This window comes from Lepisosteus platostomus, chromosome 22, assembly GCF_059453375.1.
Source record: "Lepisosteus platostomus isolate fLepPlt1 chromosome 22, fLepPlt1.hap1, whole genome shotgun sequence".
NCBI classification, from domain to species: domain Eukaryota; kingdom Metazoa; phylum Chordata; class Actinopteri; order Semionotiformes; family Lepisosteidae; genus Lepisosteus; species Lepisosteus platostomus.
In genome coordinates this window covers 13,907,149-13,929,436 of record NC_142632.1, presented here as the reverse complement: position 1 = coordinate 13,929,436, position 22,288 = coordinate 13,907,149, and the positions used below count along the sequence as shown (strand labels likewise).

The 22,288-nt window shown below is 44.9% G+C and overlaps 1 protein-coding gene and 1 long non-coding RNA gene across 3 annotated transcripts in view; one reads left to right on the top strand and one right to left on the bottom strand.

Moving 5' to 3' along the window:
- The window catches only part of abr (ABR activator of RhoGEF and GTPase), a 156,416-nt gene extending 136,472 nt beyond the window's left edge, over positions 1–19,944 (bottom strand). Inside the window, exon 1 of one of the 2 annotated variants that reach the window (XM_088616396.1) lies at positions 18,682–19,944. In XM_088616396.1, the coding sequence (XP_088472522.1) occupies positions 18,682–19,525 (844 nt within the window). In that variant the 5' untranslated portion in view covers positions 19,526–19,944. The remainder of the gene's footprint in view (positions 1–18,681) is intronic. The other variant, XM_088616395.1, reaches the window with a different exon arrangement.
- A 974-nt stretch (positions 19,945–20,918) lies between these two features.
- On the top strand, positions 20,919–22,089 carry LOC148643559 (uncharacterized). Its single transcript, XR_015929096.1, has 2 exons — positions 20,919–21,320; positions 21,491–22,089. It is a non-coding gene; the product is annotated as an uncharacterized LOC148643559 (long non-coding RNA).
- The last annotated feature ends 199 nt before the right edge of the window (positions 22,090–22,288 follow it).

Sequence of the window (22,288 nt, the reverse complement as noted above, 5' to 3'; positions counted from 1 at the left end):
CCACAGCGTTACAGTGGTGCAACAAAAACAGGATTGTAATTCTGGTTCTCGTTTTTTTAGAGTATTTCACTGCTCTAGATCTGGCTTTGAAGCAGTGGTTTCCAATCCCGGTTTTGGTGACCCACACACCTGTTGATGTTCGTTCCATCCCACCTTAATTAGATAATCGAAGCCTTAATTGATCTCTAAGAAGTTGCCTCAAATGTATATTTGGATTTTGTTACTAGTCACAAGTTCAGGATTTTATTTCACTTTCAAAATTCAACTGTTAAATCTCCAACATGTTTAAGAGCTAAAAACAAACAGTTTTAAATGAATCTTCTAACTAATAAGTCAATGAAGGGTTTTGATCGTGGTGTGTGTCACTAGGACCAGGCTTGGGAACCACCTCTTTAAGGATCTGGTTATTTCGTTATCATTGTGTAACGGATACAGGCAGTCTTCATTCTGACCTGCCCAGTCAGACCATAAGCGCCTTTCACATCACCTTTCTCTCCTGTGTGAATTTAATAAATAATTATCACAGTGAAACGCTCCTTTCAGACCGCGGCCCTGATGCTTTGAGGCAGGAGATCTGAACAGCGGCGCAGTAACTGGCCGAGTCCAGTACAGGAGCCCTCAGCTCCGAGGTACAGTCTCCACCGACTTCGGCGGGGTCCGGCCAGCCAGGACCAGATCAATCCGAGCTGCGTGCGCCCAACGGGCTGTGCTTCAGCTTTGCGATCTGGAATTCAGGAACTTGCTTTGCTTATGAACATAACTGAAAGCCTGTCTACCAGTGTAAATTTCCAACACACTCTGGCTATTTGCTAGCCTGAAATTAGAGACAGAGGAAAAACACAGTTTGACGCTATTACAAATCAAGAAGGCTTTAAAGATTGCCTGTTTTGATACCAGCTGGATGCAGTATTAATAACTTGCAATCACAGCCACGAAAACTACTATTTTAAAGTCCCAGAGATAAAAATCTCTTTCGCCTTGTCTTTGGGGAGTGTTGGAGAGTGAAGGCACGCTGACAGAATTAATTAAATCAGACCGCTCATCCCCTCCGAGGGCACACTTACAGATCTAAGACTTAGCACTGGAAACAAATTGGGCTCATTTTCCTCAAAGGAAACTTGTTTGTTTCCCTGCCTGTTTTAAAATCTCTGCTCTTCATTAACCACTTTGCCAGCGGTCAGGCAAGCATTTCAAAGGGTCTGCAGCAACCAGAAGATTATAAAAAGAAAATCTTGGCAGACCTCCTCAATGTTAAGTCTCGTATCAGGGCAAAGTCTCGATTGTTACCACACTGATAATTGCTTGATCTCCCTCATATTTCTGCCACTGAGCGGCACCTTAAGCTTGCTACATCAGAAAATCATCTGCTTATTTTATCAACCCTACTGGAGCATTATCAACCCACAGTGGAGCAGGGACTTACTGGGACAGCTCATTCATCCTCTCAGCCAAAAGGCTTTTACCAAGCTGGTGGGTCCCCCTTTCTCTGGCTGGGTTTCTGGGGGCTCTGAATCTACATGAAAGCAGTTGTTTAATTGTTTTAGAAGGCGTGGGTAACGGGTATGGAATCACTTGGACCGTTCCATCAGAAGGTAGACGTAGAGTATGCAAAAAACACAATTTAGCACTGTGCCCGAGCTCGTCCTACATCCCACGACACTGGCGTTTGAGTGACTTTATTTGTGTGGACCAAATTAACTCTTGACGTCTTTTTGTAGAAGGGACGAAACTATTCGTCTTTAGTTTACCTCCTCCCCCCCGTCGAGTTTCATTTCAGTGCAGAGTGTGCGCAGAGCCGTAAACAAAAAGAGGGTCAGTGGGAGGGAAGGCCCTCTCAGGTCTTGAAATACAGACGTTTGTACGGGTGAGTGTGTGAACAAGTGAACATGCGCAAGAATACTGCATGTGTCCAAGTCGCTATCTTACACACAACTTAAAATCACTTTGATCTATTGAGGTCAGACACTGCATGTATGAGCTACACAGGGGCTTCTCAGACACTGGATAAAGGACCTCATTATACTCACCAAGAGCTGGAATATATAATCACAGCCAAAACACACACACATACCCTGGCTCGACCCCAAGGGATGACAGATTTACCATGCTTATTTTCTTCCACTGGGTAATGTTTGCTTCTTGACGACTACTTGCTTTCACGAAAACTCGGGAGAGGTCACGACAAATACATTTACTGAACGTGCGCGCGCACACAGAAAATGAGTCAAACAAAAATAAACGCATGTATCCGAGATTTGATTGTCCTTCTATAAAGAAAAAAGACTGTATGACATCTTGACACGGGAAACGCTGTGAACTGGTGTTGCTGCCGTGCAGAAAAACAAATTGCTCAGCAAGTTCAGTGCTCACTAGAGAACTGTCACCTCCTGCAAAACTGCTCTGTTCTGCAGCTAGAACAAAGAGTAAAAGGTCTATGCAGCAATACTTTTCTGGCATTGTCACAGCTCTTCGAAACTGAAAGTCTCATGCTCTGCTTCAGAGTCAAAAAGCACTTTCCTTTATTGAAGTACATTCCAGTGTGATCCAGGGCATCACACTGCCCCTTAGTGCCTATCTGATGGTACTGCAAATGTCTGGGGAAAAAAATCAAGTCATTTCTTTCAGCTGACATTGACCAGGCTAAGCTGAAGTACTAATTTTACAACTTATAAAGAACAGCATTCTTTCAAGTCAAGTGCTGACTGTGGCATTTAAACACAATTTAGTGTTTTTCTTGTTTTTAGTGGAAAGAATGTTTTACTGGTTTTAAGCTCTTCTCTTCCAAGACTGAGACCTGTAACTTAAAATCAAACACCATTCACTTTCAATCAACAGGCCTACTCACTTTCTTTTTAATAATCTGCTATTGTAATTAATCTAGGTCATCTGCTACTGCTTATTATTACACTTAACATCTCACCTCAACTGCACTTACCTTCTTCCTGTATAGATGATACATTCTAAGAGTAAACTGGTAGATGAATTAAGGCTGGAAACTGGTTTTCTTGAGGCATCTGAGGACTAACCACAACGTGAAGAGGCAGCTTCTCAACTTCCTTGTGACATTCATTGCAATAGTAACTGCTGGAAATAAAACAGCAGGATGAAGCTGTAACTCTGCCTGCTATTTATTAGTTCTTCTAGCAGATCAGAACTATACGCTGTGCTTTCTAGTTTTATTACTTTAATGCGAGAAGCTGCACTTTGTGAAAGAGGTCATATTGTTACACTGCAGGCCCAGCTGTCCTTGCTAAGGTTTTTTCTTTTATTTCTTGAAATACTAGGGAGAAAAAACCCGATGTGTTCAGACAGCGCTGTGTATTTTTAATTAAACATGCTACTGAGTGGCTCACAAGGAAGCCCAAATCAGGTGCTCTGCCTCTAGCTTAAAAAAAAAAACTGATGGGGTGGGTATTCAGACTGTTGGCATTCCAATAGAATCGGTCCTAGGAAACTGAGATCGCAGGGGTCCTGTGCTGAAGACTGTGACCGGGGAAGCTTGCTTGGTCACTGGATGTGAGAGAAGACAAGACACATCACTAAACCAGCCCATTACTCTGATCCCCCCACAGCTAACAGCCCAGAAGTAATGGAGCTTTGTCTTCTGAGCACTGAAAGGGCTGGGCCTGCAGCTCAGTTTGGCTCTGACTAACCCCGCAGCCCCGTGGCGTGAAAGTGAACGGTCTCCTCACAGCGGCCCACACGCAGGCCTCGTTCCAGGAAGCAGAGGGTTTCCCCTCACAGCGGCACCAAACGGTCCCTCAGTTCTTTTCTCGCAACAGGAGCGTAAGAATCGAGTCAGCAGCCCGGCTAGCGCCACGCTCGTGCGCAGAAACGCAACTTGAACTACACCCCGGGGACTCAGCGCTTGGTTTCAGTGGTTGAGTTCTGTGGCTTTTTTTAAGTATTCAGATCTAATTTCTTCAGCCAATGCAACCCATGTTTAACACGATGATCTGGGAGGCTCAGCGAGACGGGAAAGCGCGGTCAAGTTCGATTCCAAACACGCAGACTTTTAAAGTGACCATTTTAGCATCTGCTCCACTAGGAGCTTTTGGAACAGCATCCTCCTACCAGGAGCAGAAGCTGGCTACTCGACACTCACAGCAGGGTGTCGATGTGCCAACTCACAAAGACGTCTATCCGTGATTCGGTCTGGCCAACAGGGTCTCGGACGAAGGAAAGGCAGAGCGGGACGAAACTGAGCCAGAGGCTGTTAAGTGAAAATTTCCAATTAGGTGGGTAACAGAATAGGACCTTCAGGCAGTGAGTGAACACTCAGTGCCACCTGCCCAAGTTTCCCACTGCTTTAGATGTATTATCCATTTCACTACAGTGGGGCGAGATGATCACAGAGGTGGAGAGAAAGTGCAGGCTGGACACTGAGGAGGGATTTGTGTTTATTTTAGGTGGATTACCACACGATTGTGATCACCGTTGTTTGTTTCAGTTGATAAATGTTATTTTAATAAGCTTACGGCCAACACATTAGGACTTGAATAATCATATAAGGGACGGTTACTTATGTCTTTTCACCATACATACTACTGTATATAAGTTCATTATGGAACAATATAGGGGCAGACTTGGTTATATGAGTATTTGGTTTAATTCATCACAGTTCTCTGCAACTAACCCTCACTCATGTCAAGACCCTATTTGAAGACATAACATAAATAAACACATTTATCAGTCATCCTTAACAATCTTCTTCTGACTCCCTGAGTGAAGGTAATGTGCTTAAATTTAAATGTACAGTACAATCACATAACTACTGACTGCTACTGATTCCGACCACAAGGGGGAGCTGCAAACACATTCTCCCATTTATTTTAAGCTGGCAGAGACTTTATAAATTCATAAACAGCATTTAACCTTTAAATTTGTTTTTACCATAACACCAAAACTGCTCAAACAAAATAAATAAGTCCAATTAATTGAACAGATACTCTATATAACTACATAAAATATTGCAAAGAAAAATATGGAGTTCGTATAGCAGCCAATCACTCAAATAAATGGATATCCGAGTTCCTCATTTTGAAATAAAGCTATTTTTACACCAGTGAAAAAAATTCAGTCCATGAAAGACATCATAATGCAACAGGAGAAACCTGAGTAACAATGTTATACCACTGCAGAAACGTGAAATAAAGTTTTTAAAAAATCTATAATTATAATTGCTTGACGGCTCTTTCCAACCGAGTCCGTGTAGCAGGCCCAGCAGTGCCCAGCATGAGGAAGTGGTTTAAGATGTCCTGGGTTAACTGGTATATGAGCTTGTGATCAGAAACCAGCTCCTAGACCTGAAAGCTTTAAAGTAACCCCACTAGCTCCACTCGAACTATAGAGCAGCTACACAAATAGAGGCACTTGCTCAGAGCACAGGCGAAATCCAGCATCACACGGCTTCCAACAGCCTGTTAACGGCCCAGGCTGTGTTGTTATCCGTCTGTACGAATATCCAAGCACTGATTGGAGGGTTGCTGGAACCTGGGATCTGGCAGTTATATCAGTGAGAGACAGACTCCGCTCCTCCACTAGGTGCTCAACTATAAAGCATTTCGTCCAACAGCCACCGGCTCAACACTGGGCATAAGCAGAGCAGGTCGCCCACAATTACCCCTCCTTCCATGCAGGGTTTGTAGTGGTCACTCGAAGGGAGTGACCATGAGGATTTCAGACCGGAAAGGTATAAAACAAAGACTACAAAAGTGTAAGAACGGCCTCCACTGATTACTGTACAATTAGGGCCAAAGCACCAGACCTGAAGAAAACCAGCACAACGTGGAAACTCCCTGCTCATCCTGAGGGTCTCGACCAACAGCATCAAGACTAATGTACTCAGTCATTCCACTACGTGGGTGGTCCCAGCACAGCAGAGATGAACAGTGCCGATACTCTGCCATTTAAAAATGGGGGAAAAAGCGCGCTTCTGAGGGGCGAAGAGCCCTTTCAAGCCATGACGCACAGAACAATACCACACATTTATTTTTAGAAATGTCTGGCACCATGTCAGGGGCTCAGCTGGTACCTCCCAAACCACAATCGCAACAGTTGAGGAGGGACCTGTGCTGCTGCAGAGAGCAGGGAGTCCAAACAGCCACAGAAAAGAACAGAATTTGTCTCATGCCTTCTTACGAAATAACTAAGGTTGCAGGCGAATTAATTATACTGTAGCAACTTAATACATTCAGAAAAAGGACAATATAGGAAACTGAATATTAAAAATGGCAAATGACACCTGTGCTCATATTCACATCTCCATTTTTGGGTTTCTCAATTCTTTTTTTAAAGATTTCTCAATTTCCTTTAGTCTCAACCCCAAGGCGTCCCTTTGACTCCGCGTGATTTTATGCCGAAACTTAGGCTCCTTCTCTCACTTACGTCTTCGAATGAGAGCGGGGTAATCTTGACAAACAATCTCTAAAGCCACTCACCACTGACTGCTCAACAGTGCATTTAAAAACCTGCGAACTGTCTTATCCATCGTCAATGAGCAAAAGCAAACATGCTCCTTCCTTTGAGGAGGTCATGCAGAAAGCTCCGCTCACTGCCACCCCTACATCTCTATACTACAGCTCCTGCTTCTCTTCTCTGCTGTGGGCTACTGGCTGTGGTAAGGGATGTAGAGAGGAGTGAAGGAAATGAGTCTGCAAAGGTGGCTAACCAGCCTAGCTGAAAGGGAGCTCTTGGTCAATGTGCTTCACCACACAGTCAGCGCCATGGCAGCCAAAGAGGAGGATTTTAAACCCAGGACAACATTGCTGATGTCAGTCATGCTGGACCCTCAGGCACTCAGGGCCTGGAAGTCCCAAACTGTGGTAGAAATTTGGGATAGTCCAAGACCAGCGGTGATCAAGACGTGACTTTACAAATCCAGAGAGTCGCTAACCAAAACACAGGCTTCAAGGTTTCTACAGGCTTTCAGAAACCTAACAGCAGCTTAAAATTGCTCCATCAGTAAATTCAACAAGTAGGTTGTAGTAAGCAATGAAAGTGAAAAAAACATGTTTTGCCTAAGCAGGCTGTCTCCTTTAATAGCATCACTTTCATGTCAAATCTACCTTTTCCTGTTTAGCAGCGGCGACAAACACACAGGCTGAAGTGCATCTAAAACCACTGAGAACAGATGGCAACTCATCTTTACACAAAGGGTTGTGGGAGGGTGAAACAAGTTACCCAGTCATGCTGCCAACGCCAATAGCCTGCCTTCTTTCAAGAAAGTGCTCGAAGGGATGCGGAGGGCTACTTAGCTTCCAGCAACTAACTGAGCTAGACTGGCCTCCTCTCATTCACAACTACTTGAGCAGACCAGCCTTGCACCTTTACCAAGCAACGGTCTTCACAGACATGCAAACGCCCACCATAACAATGAAATAACCAAGGCACTGCAGATGCACAGATGTTGGTGATATTGCAACTGAGTTGGAAGAAAACTGTCCCCAGCGACTGCTGTTGCTCTAGGCCTATAGCAAGGTGTGACTATTTAACTCCTGAAAGCAGCAATTTGATTCAAGCAACCTTTTGCTCTTGTCGTATTCATACATCTGCATTACCTGCATCAGACTGCATGCAAATGTTCCTGTGCTAAAACCAAAAGTATGTTAGATGATAATCTCTTCCAATTTTGAAAACAATTGTCTTTTTGGGTGGTTTTAAATAGTGGCACTGTGACGATCCTAAATCATTTATCTCTGTTCTATCAGCCTAGAGTGTCGGGTTCCTAATAACCCCCTGTAGCTCTGAAACAGGGACGGAGAGAGAAATACAGAAATAACTTCCTTCTACACAAGCAAGGTTGTGTGTCCATCTGCAAAGCTTCCTATACGAAACCGGCCTGTCTGTTCGCCTCTTGCTAGGATGTATCTATTTAATCATACAAGTTATTAAGGTACATGTTGTATACACTGAGGTATGCAATTGTACATATTTTTTTGTTTGAAGCCATAACTTAAAATAAGCTTTTTTTCCCCCCACTTTTGTTTAGCGTAAATGTCTTTGGATTTTCCAGCAGGGTTTTCAGGTCTTTTGTGCTGTTGCCTGACACTAAACACTACTGCTGTGAGAAAACATGGGCCCAAAGGCTGTGGGATTGCTGCAGTCTGGGGGTTAAAATGACAAGGCCGTGATGCACTTGGCACAAAACATGCCGCCACTTGCATGAGAAAATACACTCAACCATCTTTCCTGCACGGCCAGTTTGTTAATGCATATTTTATAACTTTCAGTAGCCTGTCTTTCGCAAAACAACAAAACATTTCTTCTTTTCCAATGACACTTTGACATTTTATTGAACAGAAAATAAGACGCAAACGAAAAAAAAATAATCACAAAATACAGCTCAGGTATGTCTCACAGCTGGAGGCTCATGGGTCCTGGGTTCGATTCTGGACTGGATGTTTAGGTGAACAAAGTGCCATGCTGTCTCCCTGTTTTCTTCCACCTTATAAAGACATCCTGTCAAGGTTCACTAGTGCCCATGTGGGCAAACACCTGTGACGGAGCGACACTGTCCAGGAAAAAGAAGCCGAGGACAACTGAACACCATCCCAAGTTGAAATTGTTACTGACTGCCCACTGACAGATGGGCAGTAACAGCTAAAAGGTGAAAAGAAAGAGGTTGTGAGCAAAATAATAATAATAAACTGATGTAAAACTGGATTGTTTTACACACTTAGCCTCAATCACACAGCACCTCCCCGAACCAGAGAAGTGGCCAGCACATCCTGTTCCGTTCTGTGGTTTCCATGGCAGCCATAATACCTGAACCGGTCGCAGTTTACTTAAGGTTCTCCGATTTCAAATCCGTGTGAGAGCAGGGGAGAGGGACTCTCCATCTCTGCCATTTCCTTAGAACTCCCAAGGCTGTCCAGAAAAAGGTTGGACCGAGCAGATCTTGAAGCAGCTGCTTCGAGGTTCGCAAACAGTACAGAGTCTCAAAAACAGTTGTAAAACAAAGCAAGAGACCTGGGACCCCCTATTTAAAATCTAAATAGATCAAGCATTGTATTATCTTTCTTCTTCTGAGAGGATTCGTTAAGCAATATTTACTTCAGCAGTATTAAATGAAGATGGAAGACTCTCTGCTTATGATATTAAGTTTCGCCAACACATCTTACAGTTTTTTAGGAACAAGTAACAGGTTTATTCCATGCTGAAAAAAAAGAAGAAAGAGAACACTTTCTTGCCTGTTCTCTTTCTTCTTCTTCTTTTTTCAGCATGGAATAAACCTATTACTTGTTCCTTTGCAGCCTACGCATGCTGACGCAGCTCCCCACCTGAACTACTGACAGTTTTTTAGTCTGTCAAAATTCAGTCCTGTGAGTCTGAAAATCACTAGTTTCTGAGCAGCCCCTCCCGAACACCTGGTGATTTCAACTAAATAAAGCTGCCTTGCTTGTTTTACCCTTCCCACAATGTTTGTTTTTTTTTGTATTTTTTTTTTCAATTAAATAACTGCCTGTGGTCTGGTTGCAGGGCCTCTTAGTGTTGCAAACCATGCAGGCGTCTCAGAACAGAAGAGGCGATCGACTGACAGGATGTCTGTCTTGCCTTGCTGGCCTGTGGGGACTGACTGAAGCACAGGCACGCAGACCTGCATGACTTCCGGGGACTGACTTGGAACCAGCACCGTGACTGCAGGTGCACCAGATGGGCAAGCAAAGAGACGAAAGTTTTGATCCCTTTCCCCCCCGTTTCGGATTTAGTAACAGCAAGGCTGCTTTTAATGGATTTTTCAAAGTCTGAAATCACCCATTAATACACACGGGCATATCAAGTGCAATACATGCCTGAATTTAAAGATGGAAGCCCACACTGATTTCTAAAGCAAAGACGCTCATTTGCATTCAAAACATCACAGGGTACAGAGCTGATTGGCTTTAAAGGAGAACAACTCCAGCATCCCCAAGACAGATGGGGTTCATTGTAAACTAAAGATGATCGTAAAAATAATTATTTAGTGTTTTTTTTTTTATTTCCTGCTGTCTTCCCACAAAAAATGAGAAAAGAGCACTTCCTCCACCTCACACAAACCACCTTGCTGGTCTCCCAGCCCCTCAGTTCCCTGCTCCAGGTTTCCACCTGAAGGCTACTGAAAACAGCCGGGTGTCAGCAGAAGCAGCAGTCCAGGGCTCCAACGCCTCTTCAGTGAAAAGTTCTACACCGGTAAGTTCAGGAAAGCCCAGGATCCAGTGGTGACAATAGAGGAAATGCAGTTGATCCCAGCACAACTGGTCCAGCAACATTTCTGTCACCGCAGGAGGCTCGGATTAGCCTCATCGACTGGCGAAAGTAACAGGCAGAGTAGAGGAGACCCGTTTCTAGAACTGACCCACCCCTGGCTACTCAAGCACGGTAGGAAGTGTCTACAGAGAGGGATTTTTAATTACAGAAGACAGGGGAATGGCCATGCCACGCCTCCTGTGAGTTGAGTCGTTCTACGGAACACTACAGTTTAATTGATGGTCTAATTATGGGACTGGGGTGCGATCCGTGTGGAATGTGTATGTTCTCACTGTCTTCGCATGGGCTCTCTCCTCCATTCCAAAGACATGCAAAATACTGGCTTCTGGGAAAGCTGGCGCTGGTGTGACTTGTGTGTGTCTGCATCTGTCTGCCCTGCGACAGATTGGCATCCCGTCCAGGGTGTATCGTGCCTTGCCCTGTTGCTTGCTGGGATAGGCATTGTGACACCGAATTGGAAGCAATGGTTAGAAAATTGATGAATGGGTGGAGAACCTAATTCTAAAGTCAAAATCCAGGTGGGGGCTGCACATTGGTGGTGGCGGAGGGGAGTCCCCATTATATCCTACAATATCGAAAAGGTTCCATGGAACTGAAGATAACTATATAACTATATAACTCTATCAAACTAATTAATTGCATTTATATAGCAATTATTCTTATCCTAAAGAACTTCATCCACCACTGAAGGGCAGCACCCACATGGTCCTTGAAAGTGGAGCTGTTGGTCAGGTACCCATGAGGGAAGGGCACTTCCATCCAAAAGGACTGGTCTGAAATAAAACAGGTCTAAGCTACAGCTGCTGCCAAGGACAAGCGGACAGAAAACAGATTCATTATCAAAAGTACAAGCATGAATCTCTATTGACCCGTTTTCTCTCCTACTGAAAAGAAGCGAGACATTTAGCCTATATTTCTCCACACGCAATGTGCTGATCTCCTTCCCAGAACTCCCTGGAACGCTGAAGCGATTTCAAAACTGCTGAACAGCGCCGAGGGAAAAAAAAAAAAGGCACTAACGGCAGAGCAGTGGGCAGACCGCAAACGTCGGAGGTGTGCTGCTAGCGGTACAGATTTTCGCAAACAGCACAAACCAGCTGGACCTGATCTCTGCTCGTCTTGAGATTTTATTCTGGCACAAGGCCTCTGAATGACAAGGCATGCCCGATCTTTATCACAAATACACAGAAGCAAGTAAAATCATAAGCCAGACATCAGCCAATCATCAAAGACAACCAGAGGCTGCAGTCTGGGTATGTAATTCTTTACCTGGCCCAATCTGACCCTCCTCTCAGCTGCCACAGCACAGGAACTGCAGGTCCACTGAGCCCTGAAGGCTCGTCATCAGTCACGGAACAGAAGATCAGTGTCGAGCTAGCCTCAGCCTCATGCAATATTAATCCAGACAAGATCTCCAAAACTGAATTCCAGAGCGCCTGTATTTTGCAAGTTCCCAGCTAAGATTGGATACTGATTATCTTAGCTGTTCTAAGTGGATTCTACTGATTACGATGTCATAAGTCATTAGCAGCTCTGAACACTACCCCACAAGAAACCCCAAACCAGCGCACAGAGACACTTGTTACATGCTCATCGGCAAGAAAGCCTGATAAAAGTGGGGGCAGGTTGCTAAAACTAAATTAACTCATCCAGCAGTACTGCCAGAGCATTATGATTCAGAAAGAAACCAACAATCCACTCAGAAATTCTGTCCCAGGAGCTCTGCTAACACGCTCAGTTTCAGAGTTCAGCAGAAGGTGAGGCCTCATTTTCAATCAAGCACAATCAAGTGCTGAAAACTCCTCGCATTTTTTAACAAAGTATGTCGGGTTTAGTCTATAAGAGACTTCTATGCAATGTCAAGCACATTAAATGAGGAGTCGGCTAACTGCAAGGTTAACCAAAAGAGCGCAAATAAGATGAGACTCTTCTGCCCTTTTGCAGTTCTCACCCTGACAGGAGTACAGCACTCCAGCAGCATGGTGATCATCTGTAGCCATTTCTTACTGTCAACTGCAGACTTTGCACACCTCAGAGATGGACTTCCTGCTTGTGTAAGCAGTTACTTCCTTTGAAGTTTCTGTATGCCTTGAAGCGTGAAGAATCAAGGTGCTGTGACATAGGTATTTCATTATTTGCAGAGCAATAATTAGTAAAGCTTTTCTGTAATGCAGCCAATGAATGGCCTCTTATCAGGCAAATTTCTGTAATATTTAGGCTACAGAAGCACGAGCTATCAAAAATTTGTCCAAAACAAATCAGAGCAAATGTGTTCATGATACATATTCAAAAAGGAATAGAACAAGATTCAGACACATGCTTTCACATTCACAAATAGTCTTGTGATGTATTTTCTTTCAGCTCACTCTATTGTTAAGTACATAGGAAGACCAGGATCACTGCAGTTCTGAACTATGGATTAAAACTAGTTGTATAGTTGTACAGATTTAGCAAGGACAAGCAAAATAACAACTGTGCAACAAACAAATATACGATTGATCTATTTGGGAATCTCATCTTAATTTAATGGCAATGAACAGATCTAGATAAATGAGCTACACTTGCGTGATCTGAGCTTTGGGCTTCAGAGACGATGCTGGTGAAATGATTTCAAAGCCAGATAATGACAGCTTTGTAAAAACTGTAAAGCTGTGAAAAAAAAAGACCCATAGTCTGGAGTTAATCATTATGAAGGCACTGTTAAAATACCATTTTTTAAGTCACAGTTGGCCGACTAACATTCAGCAACACGTATATAAATAGAGCAATATGCCACATACCAAGTAAACTAGGTATATATGCAAACTAGCAACCTACTTCTGTGAAACTACTCCAGCTTGCTCTTCTGTCCCTCCTGCAGAAAGATCTAAACGGGAAACCTCAACTCTGGCCCTGGAGATTCCTAGTCCAGTCAATCTTATTCTTCACACTGGAAAAAAACCTGGAGATTACTGATTCATCTGTGGTGAAAGGTGGAAGTTCACTTTATGGAACAAACTACAAGCATGATTGATTAAAACAACACTGTCCAAGATCTTTAGAAACTGGTGCTTATAACAGCGACCTATTAAAATCTGCCGGTCTGGGACTCTCCAGGACTACTGTTGGAGGTTCCTGCATCTAACATTAGGAGACAAGGTGCTTTGGGGAGCTTCCCTCCTGATCTTCACCCACAAGTTGAACATTTCTGAATTTGGGTTCTAAGACAATGAGGCCATTCTCTGCGTCTTCAGAAGACCGGGGGCAGGGAAGCTTGTCCACACAGAAGAGCTCATCTCAGGCCGTGGTCTGTCAGCCCTCTTGACTGGGTCACCCAAGGAATCGAGAATCTCCGCACCAGGGCTAATTTCTACTTGGTCGGGCACATTAATGCAAACAAGAGCTTTCAGTATATCTGGTCAGATACTTGAACTGAATCTGGAAAATGCCAAAGCAGAATACATTCATATAAAAATAGAGAGATTTTTAAAATCCATTAACAGGCAACTAAATAAGACCATAACGCAATTATGCATAGTTTAAGGACTGAACATGCAGGCAACTGTGCTTAGGTAAACACTGTTCACGGTTACTAATGGGGCTGGTATTGTAAAGCCTACGGTATAATTACATAACCTAATTACAGAACAGTTGCTTTATTTTATTTTTTTAACATGACGTGCCTTTCTATTAAACAAAATACATGTACTCATTCCAGCTTCGCACACGTTGCACCGTGCCTACTACCAGTACACATGAAAACCCATCCACCCCTGGGGTGAGATCATCAGGCCCGTCCCATCTCCCTTCAACACCCTCTGTCGCCTCACCAGAAATGACTGATCCAGACTTTAACTGTAGATGTGGTGTTGCTGTACAGTAATCTCCGTACTTCCGCAACCTGCATTGTATCGGTTAGTGCCAACCGTATGCTCAGTGCCGGTGAATCACCTCCAGACTGCAAGAATCCTGGGCTTCATTGATTCAGTGACTGAACTGGGCACTGAACTGTGTGAACTGCACATTATTGTAGGGGCTTGTTCTGGTTTCTACACCTCGACACGATTTTTGGATTTAAACTGAAAGGAGTTTTTCGCGCCGTAGGTCACTTGAATAAAGGGCGGCTATGGGAGAAGAAAATTGATATTAAAAATCCGGTTCTTCTTTCGAGGCACCTCTGGCGCAGGGGCACAACGGAGCCAGTTACAGTTACGCCTGGGAGCCTGATGTGACTGTGTGACTTTGTGAACGTGGGCAGAGAAGCCGGGGATTAGGAGAGGTGGCGCCTGGGGTGACTGTCCTTAAGCACCATATGCTGAGCAGCCGCCCCAGAATGAAAAGTCACGACCCGCCATTCAATCCAAAACCCATCTAAGAGAACGTCAGAGCAGATGTCCAAGAGATCCTGTTACAAGCACTGGAGCGCAATATCTGCCCTGATCCAGCGCTCTGAAATAAGAATGCGTGGGAAACAAAAAGAATCTTGTAGATTTCACCACAAACCCTCTCAAGGACAAAAACCTCCTGAAACTCTATTGTCAGCAGTTTGAAGTCTGTTTACACCACTCTCGAAACAACATATCCAGACCTCTCAGTGTGCAGCAACACATTCAAGGCTATCTCTATGAAATTCGTTAGATGAAAAAGAACTGCAGTCACAAGGCCAAAAAAATGTTGTCCTGACTCCTTACTTTTGTCACATCGATGGAAGCAGGCCAGGAAAGTGTTTTATGTTGTTTAATCACCACTGATGCACTTTCAGGCTCATCAGCAAATTAGATGGCGGCTATAAACTAAAACGACTTTAAACCCAGTTTCATACTGGCCCATTAGGAGATTAATGCAGCAGCTTTTTTTCTTGCTTGATAGGCTTTATAGCACAGTCTAATTCATACACATGTACTCATTCAAGTAAAGAAGAAATGACATGACATTTGCCTGTGCAGGCCTGGTGTGAGCTACCTCAGATTGTGGCCAAGAACGGGCTTTTACATTAAACACCAAGAGACGGTCAAGCCCTAGTCTCATCTGCTTCCGTCACTATGGATAAGCAGCACATGACAGGGCTATTTCATCCTCTGCAGGTAACAAGCAGCTAATCCTCATTTTATTATCCCTCTCTCCAGCTCTTGCAGCTGCTCTCTGGCTCCTCTCTGTTTAAAAAGGGGGAGGGGGGGGGGGGGGGGGGGGCGTCCCGACAACCGCAGCAAAGCGCTCTAATTGCAATCCCATCTTTCCTCTTAATTACGGTTCGGCCAACCTGCCGAATTCAGTCAAACTCACGAATGCTGCAACCGCAAGCGCAAGGACAGTGCCAACACGGAGCTGAAGGAGGTCTTTCTTTTCTGCGGGATTCAGCGCAGAAACAAAGAAGGAAAACTGATCTTTCGGACTCGATGAACAGCTGGCAGGCGACTGGAGGTCATGGCAAACGGCACACCCCTCTGGCGCCCCACGTCAGGCGAAACGCTTGGCACTACCTCTGCCTTTTAACCCTGGCCCCTGCATGACACAGCTGCTGAGGTTCTACAGTACAGCCTCGGAGATCTAAACGGCAGAGGACAGCGAATTATGCAAGATTCACGACACCAGTGGTGGATGAGACCTGCTTATAAGGAAATTGGCACCACAGCCTAATCACTGCGAAAACTAACAATAATGACACAGCAAGAAACTTCCCCATGAGAAGGCTGCTCCCTTTAGCATTTTTAATTCTGAGACACTGTTCATTTCAGACTTTCCCCTTTTCTGCGACTGCTTATGAATTGAGCTTGGGGTCTAACGTCTTTTGCAGTTTTTTTCCCCATCAATATGAAATCTAAGGCAGGCTTTTCTTGAACTTCAAAAAAATCTGATTTAGAAAGGAAATTACTCTTCCCCTGTTAAAATGACTAATTAACCATAACGAAGCTGCCGCCTCAAGGGGAAAACTGCTAATGAATTGGTCATGCCAGAAATAATATAATTAAAACTAGTTAAAATATAAAAAACACCATTAGTCTACCAATGTGACCCAATTATCAGTATGGCTGAGCCACTGTACAAGACTGTGGTTGCAGCACACAAGTGAAATCATTTTTAAATGGATTGCACCTGAGAGGCAGAATTTAATTTAAGGAGGACTCTATTCTCTTGTCTAATAGTTCCCCTGTGGAACACGTCCCCTCAAAACTGTCCAAATTCCAGCTGTTTCAACAAGGAGCATAACCTTTACAGCTCCGTTTGTCAATTGAAATTCCTCACATTTTAATTACGGGTAGGTTTCTTCCCAATGTGTTTCACGCTACTGTTGCTTACTACCTGCAAAGGATGAAACAGCCTGAATGAGTAAGACACAATAAAGACACTGAATTCACCGACAGGCACTGCACAAAGACTTGAGCTGCCTGTGAGCTGCACCCCTTTCAAGGGGTGTGGATTTCAGGAAGGTCCATTCAGCAATACCTCTACACAGCAGAGAGCTTTCAGGTATCAACACACGAGTCACAGAAACTCCTTTTCGCGATTATCTACGGCTCACACAAAGAACTCTTAATCTCTCTCCCACAATTGCAGAAGCATTAAAAAGGGCTGCCTCCAGGTATGAATTCTGACGAACAGGGTTCTGAATCCACAGAAGTTCCCCATATCGAGAGCCTCTGGCAGGTTTCATTTCTTCAATCTTGCTGGTAACTGGAGGCACGGCCACATCTTGATACAAAAGCCTGACTTTCCTCCTGCCACTTCAATCGGCTCTTTAAGGCTCAGATTAGTTCAATAGTGCAGTAAATCACCTGGACTCAGTCCTGCCTCCTTCTTACTACGGTTTTATTTCTGCCACTGGCCTTGCACAAAACTGGTTGCGTTTTCCTAACTAAGAAGTATGAGCTTTAGTGAAAGTGCATATTGAACGTGTTTGGAATGGATATTCTTAGGATATATGAATGACATAGGGAACTTGTTACACCAGTTTGCTTATTTTACGATTCAGAGCTAAGAATGAAAGTTCTCTGTATTGTCTGACATCTCAGCTCATTGTACAAAATCTTTCCGGGATTCAAGCACGGGGAATGGGATTTGTGTCTAACGTTCTTTGAAGGTGCAGAATCTGGAAATTATGTTATTGGGATAACGACGAAGAAACTGTATTCCACCAGATTACTGCCGTCATTGGAGAAAAAACAAGCTGTTACCTTGCATACCTATAAAAATAATTATTATTTACTTCCTTAAAGAAGCCCAGACCATCAGAAATCACACACTGCAGCTAGGACTGTGACAGGTGTGCACTGGAATCTGCTGATTGGGGAATTTTATTTTCTGTGTTTTGCTACCACACAATTTGTGAAGGAATCCCAGACTTTCTTTCAAAGGTTACTGAGTGTCATACACATCGTAAACAGCAATATTTTATGAGGATTTGAGCACAACTAAGGCTGAAGACTGTACATCCTTTGCTGAATTTGCAATTTCTCTGGCAGAGTTATTTCAATTGAAATCCAGCAGACACTTTCAGCAACAGGGTGAAAGCTGTGGTTTCCTTCACAGGCAGTTTTACATCCTATTAGGATGCTGTACTGGGTCTGCATGTTCAAACGAACTCCTATTCATGTGCTGGCTTCTTTTGTAGCACAAATGCTCGGCCACAATGTGATGCTCTTGTGTTAGACATAGTGTGTGTAGTACTCAACCACAAACCAGACTCTAAACCTGCACAATGTAGCCCAAGTAAACAGTTACTCTCTGAACACCTTACCTTGAACACTTCTGAACCACCGTAAGAAAACTCTCGCTGTTGTACTTCCTGTGGAACTGAACTCCCAAACAGGGAAGACAGTGCTGTGAACAAGCCTGGCATGAGGGTTTCATGGGAGATAAGGTTATAAACTGCACCGCTGCCCTTAACTCAGCCTGCAGCCCTTCCGAGTGAAGCCCATTGCAGAAAATCACCAACTTAACTGCAGAGATGGTTGGAGCAGTATTCTGCACAGGACCACACTGGAGGGCCCACAGGCGAACTCGCCCTGCGGTTATTTAAAACCTGCAACACCCGCTGTCCAGGTGGGATCCAATCGAGCACAGGCTAACCCCTCATTGAGTTTAATTTCGGAAAGACTTCACCGCCACGCCGACAGGGTTGTGCAATCTCTTATTAAACACGAAACTCATCCCTGCACAGTATCGGTTTGCTGTGCGTTCACTCCGAGAGCACACATGATTCATTAAGCACGACGAGGCATCTCACAGAGAGCCTCAACTCTTCCAGCAGGCCTACGTCACTACTATCCACAATAAGACAACACCAACATGAGCTTTTTCCGCTGCCTCTCTAAAAAGTGCGCAGCTCGACTCCAGCAACTTTTTTTATAAGTCATACGAGAAACGCTACACATACTGCACTGTGGGGACAAACCCAAAGTTATAACTCGACACCGCACTCGCCTCCACAGGTATCTACAGGGGCGCAGTTCTCACCTACGGAGGAGTCGTCGTGGTCGGAACTGGGGTACCCATCGCTCCTCCTGTCGGGGGTGCTGTACCCCGAGCCCCGGGGAGACCTGAACGGGACCTGCAGCCCCCCGGGCGACAGCCTGCCGTCGTCGCTGGAGTCCAAATCCCTGCTGTGGCGCAACGCCTTCAGGGCATCCCCCAGCGGGCCGGCCGGGTGGGCAGCGGGGGCCAGCAGGTGGCCCCTGACGAAGGTGTCGTTCAGCTCCACGTCCTCGTAGTCGTGGTCGCTCAGGTCGGCGGCGGCTGCGGCGTCCGGGCCGGCGTGGGGCGCCGCCGCGCAGCCCCCGTCCGCCTCGGAGTGGCTGGACACCGAGGAGGAGCCGCTCTCGAAGGAGTCCTTCTTGCGGGGCAAGACCGGGGGGGGGAAGCCGAGCCTGTCCGCCCTGGCCGGCCTGTTGCTCCCGGGCAAGTGGCGCTCCCTGGCTCTGGGCGCGTCTTGCCCGCGGTGGTGGCCGGGCTTGCCCGCTATGTCTTTCTTCCTGCGGGCTACGCTCTCGCTGTGCCCCGGCGGCTCCTTCGGCTCCCCGCTCCCGGCCGCCGCCGCCTCCGCGTCCAACTTCTCTCCCCCGCTGCTGCCGGACTCCCACCTCTCCTGGTCGTAGCTCTTCCTCTGGCGGGCGATGGTCGCCTGGAGGTAAATCACTTTGAATTTCTCCTCCGACAGCTGCTGCTGGAGGGCTCGGAGGTGGGCTTTGCACGTCTCCAGCTCCCTCTCGATGTCTTCGACGGAGCCGAGCTCCATCTTCGGAACCTGCCCCTCGGGGAATTCATTCTTCCAGTGCCTCTCAAATTCCTCGGGGTCCCACATGGCCGCAAAACTAGGTAAAAACAAGGTACGCCCGCCCCAGTCGGTACCTGTTGAAGAACACGGCGCTCAAGTGCGAGAGGCACGGACCAAGCAAGCCTTTATTTTTTTTTAAAGAGGGAAAAAAAAAACCCAAATTGCTCCTTAATAGACCATTTTGTTTCCCTGCACTCTGCATGCAAATCTCCCCCCCAGATCACACAGCGCTCAGTTTTACCACACATGCGAGAGAGTGGGGGAAAAAAAAACTTTCGGCTTCCGGTTTTCTGAGGGCTGGTGACGCGGGGTCGAAGAAATCCAATTAGACAGTTAGTAGCTCTTCGTGTCAAAGTGTTTCGGGGCGTAAACAGCGGCTGCACAGAGCTGGCTGTGTACCTGACTCCAGCGAGCGCTGGCCCGGTTGGAGGAAACGGCTCTCCCCGCTCACTGGTTGCAGGGCGCCCCCTGCCGGCGCACATGTGCTCAGACGTTTCCCTTAAACTCTCGGGAGTTGGCGGGCGGGCAGGAGCACCGCGCCATAAAAAAGATATTATGTTAAGTTTCAGCCCCAGTGAAAACAATATAAACATTTCTTTTGTAATAAATTTAATTATTATATTGGCACGTTATCACATACATAAAATGAAGTGGTCTGGGGGGTACCCTGTGTTTGAGCATTTTAAAATGGAAGTAAAGGGGTATTTGCAGACAATTTCGAGATGCAAAAAAATATGAAAGCGGTGCGGACATTATTTTTATTTAATTTGTTTAATCTTTTTTTCCATCACTTGAATTGAGGTAGTAGTATGTACCCCTGACGATATTTTTGTTTGGAATTGTTATATGTACTCTTGTTTGTATTGTAATGTTTGTTCTTTTGTTAAGCATAAATATTTATTTTTTTTTTAAAAAAAAAGGAGCACCGCGCCATCTTTAACGAATGAGTGTAACTTCAGGGCAGTCCTGTGGCTGGGGCCCCGGTTTCGGGTCCTGGGCTGCTGTCTGTGTGGAGTTTGTATGTTCTCCCCGGTGTTCCTCCAGGTTTCCTCCCACAGTCCAAACACGTATCTGTGGGTTTAATTGGCTTCTGGGTAAAGTGGACCTAGGGGTGTGCGTGTGCGTGTCTGTATCTGTATCTGTGTTGGAGTCTGTGTGTGCCCAGTCCAGGGTGTCTCCTGTCTTCCTCCCATTGCTTGCTGGGATAAACTCCAGCTCCCCTGCAACCCTGTACTGGATGAAGCAGTTAGGAAACGGTTGGATTGATGGAACTTGAATTGAAAATATTTCATTACAAATTAAGTGACTTTAATTTTAAAAAAAAAACACTCTGTACAATAACATACTGTGTACAGTTCCAGAAGGCACCTGCTCATAGCTGGTTTTCCATTTGTCTGTACGACGTACAGAAATACAGTATTTGACAAGTAATAATAATTATCTTTTATACAGTGTATTTCCTGGCATATCCTCACAAAAGCGCTTTAGCGTAAAACAAGACAAATGCCAAAATAACATGGCAGGCTTATAGTAACTTAAGCAGAATTTTAAAAGCTCATGTATAAAAGCAAGTTCAAAGACAGATGACAATGACAGAGTGCAGCAGGAATTTGCCTCTTCATTGCACACACTCACATGTAAATTTAATATTGTACTGCACATTTGAAGAATTTTAAATGCCGTGACAAATGTCACATTGCAGGAGGATAAAACCGGTTTCTGAACCCACTGTTTTTCATAGCAGTGTTGAGAGACGGTACAGTGTGGTGGAGGCCAGAACTCAGCTGGAGAGATCAGATGGCGATGAGACAATTTTCTCCAGGTGATATTTCAAGCAAACCCTCAATATTAGCTTGTAATAATCTCATAATATATTGATGAAATCATTTAGTTCCACTGCCTAAGAAGGAACCTAAGTTATTGTCCTTGTAGGAATGAGCCTTCTCTCACACTGAGTCGTGCTGCTATAGAGGTCTTCTTCCTTCTGTCTAGGAGACGGTAACCAAGCCAAGGGCAGAAACATTTTGAGAAATGAACAGAAAAACAGTGGAGAAAAGCATGCCGTCTTGAGAGACACCAGAACTGTTACCAAACGAGTCAGAGGGGAGTCAGAATGGCCTCTTCTCCTTCTGAGCCTTTCTTGTGTTCTCATTTTGAAATTTCCACACTGGGAGAGGTCCCATAAGGAAATCCGGAATTCCAAGACGTGAAGAGGAATCGGCACCAAGAGACTCAAGTCTTGGCGAAGAGTTTCTCGGGAATCACGGTGTTTGAAGTAGGAGTGTACTTCTGGTGTAGGTGTTGGGACTCTGTCGGTTTTGTTAAATGAATTGGAGGGATGGAGACACAGTTTTCTCAGTATGAAATCAGCTGGAGAGGCGAGTTGGTGACAGAAGTGAAATACCCCAGCCCTAGAACTTCACCAGCGTCAGTGATAATCGAGAGAGAGGCCACAGGTCTGTCAGTATTAACTCCCAGTAGACATTTTATGGATTGGGAAAATGGCAGAATGTTTAAAACACTACAAAAGTGGAGTGATTAACTTATGATACCACAGGTGGAATGAATAAAAATGTGAACGTGCTTTCAAATGACTATATCATTTTAAAATTTACTTCTAAAATAACAGAGATGCATTGTCAGCCACGCTTTGTTATTTCAACAAAGACATTTAAAAATGGTTGATAGAATTAGCAGACGTGTAATTTGGTAAAGATGTTTTTCCATGCTTCTTGTTAAATAAGAGTAATTCTGTTGTGGAAACTATTTGAACATTTTTTTTTTTCCCAT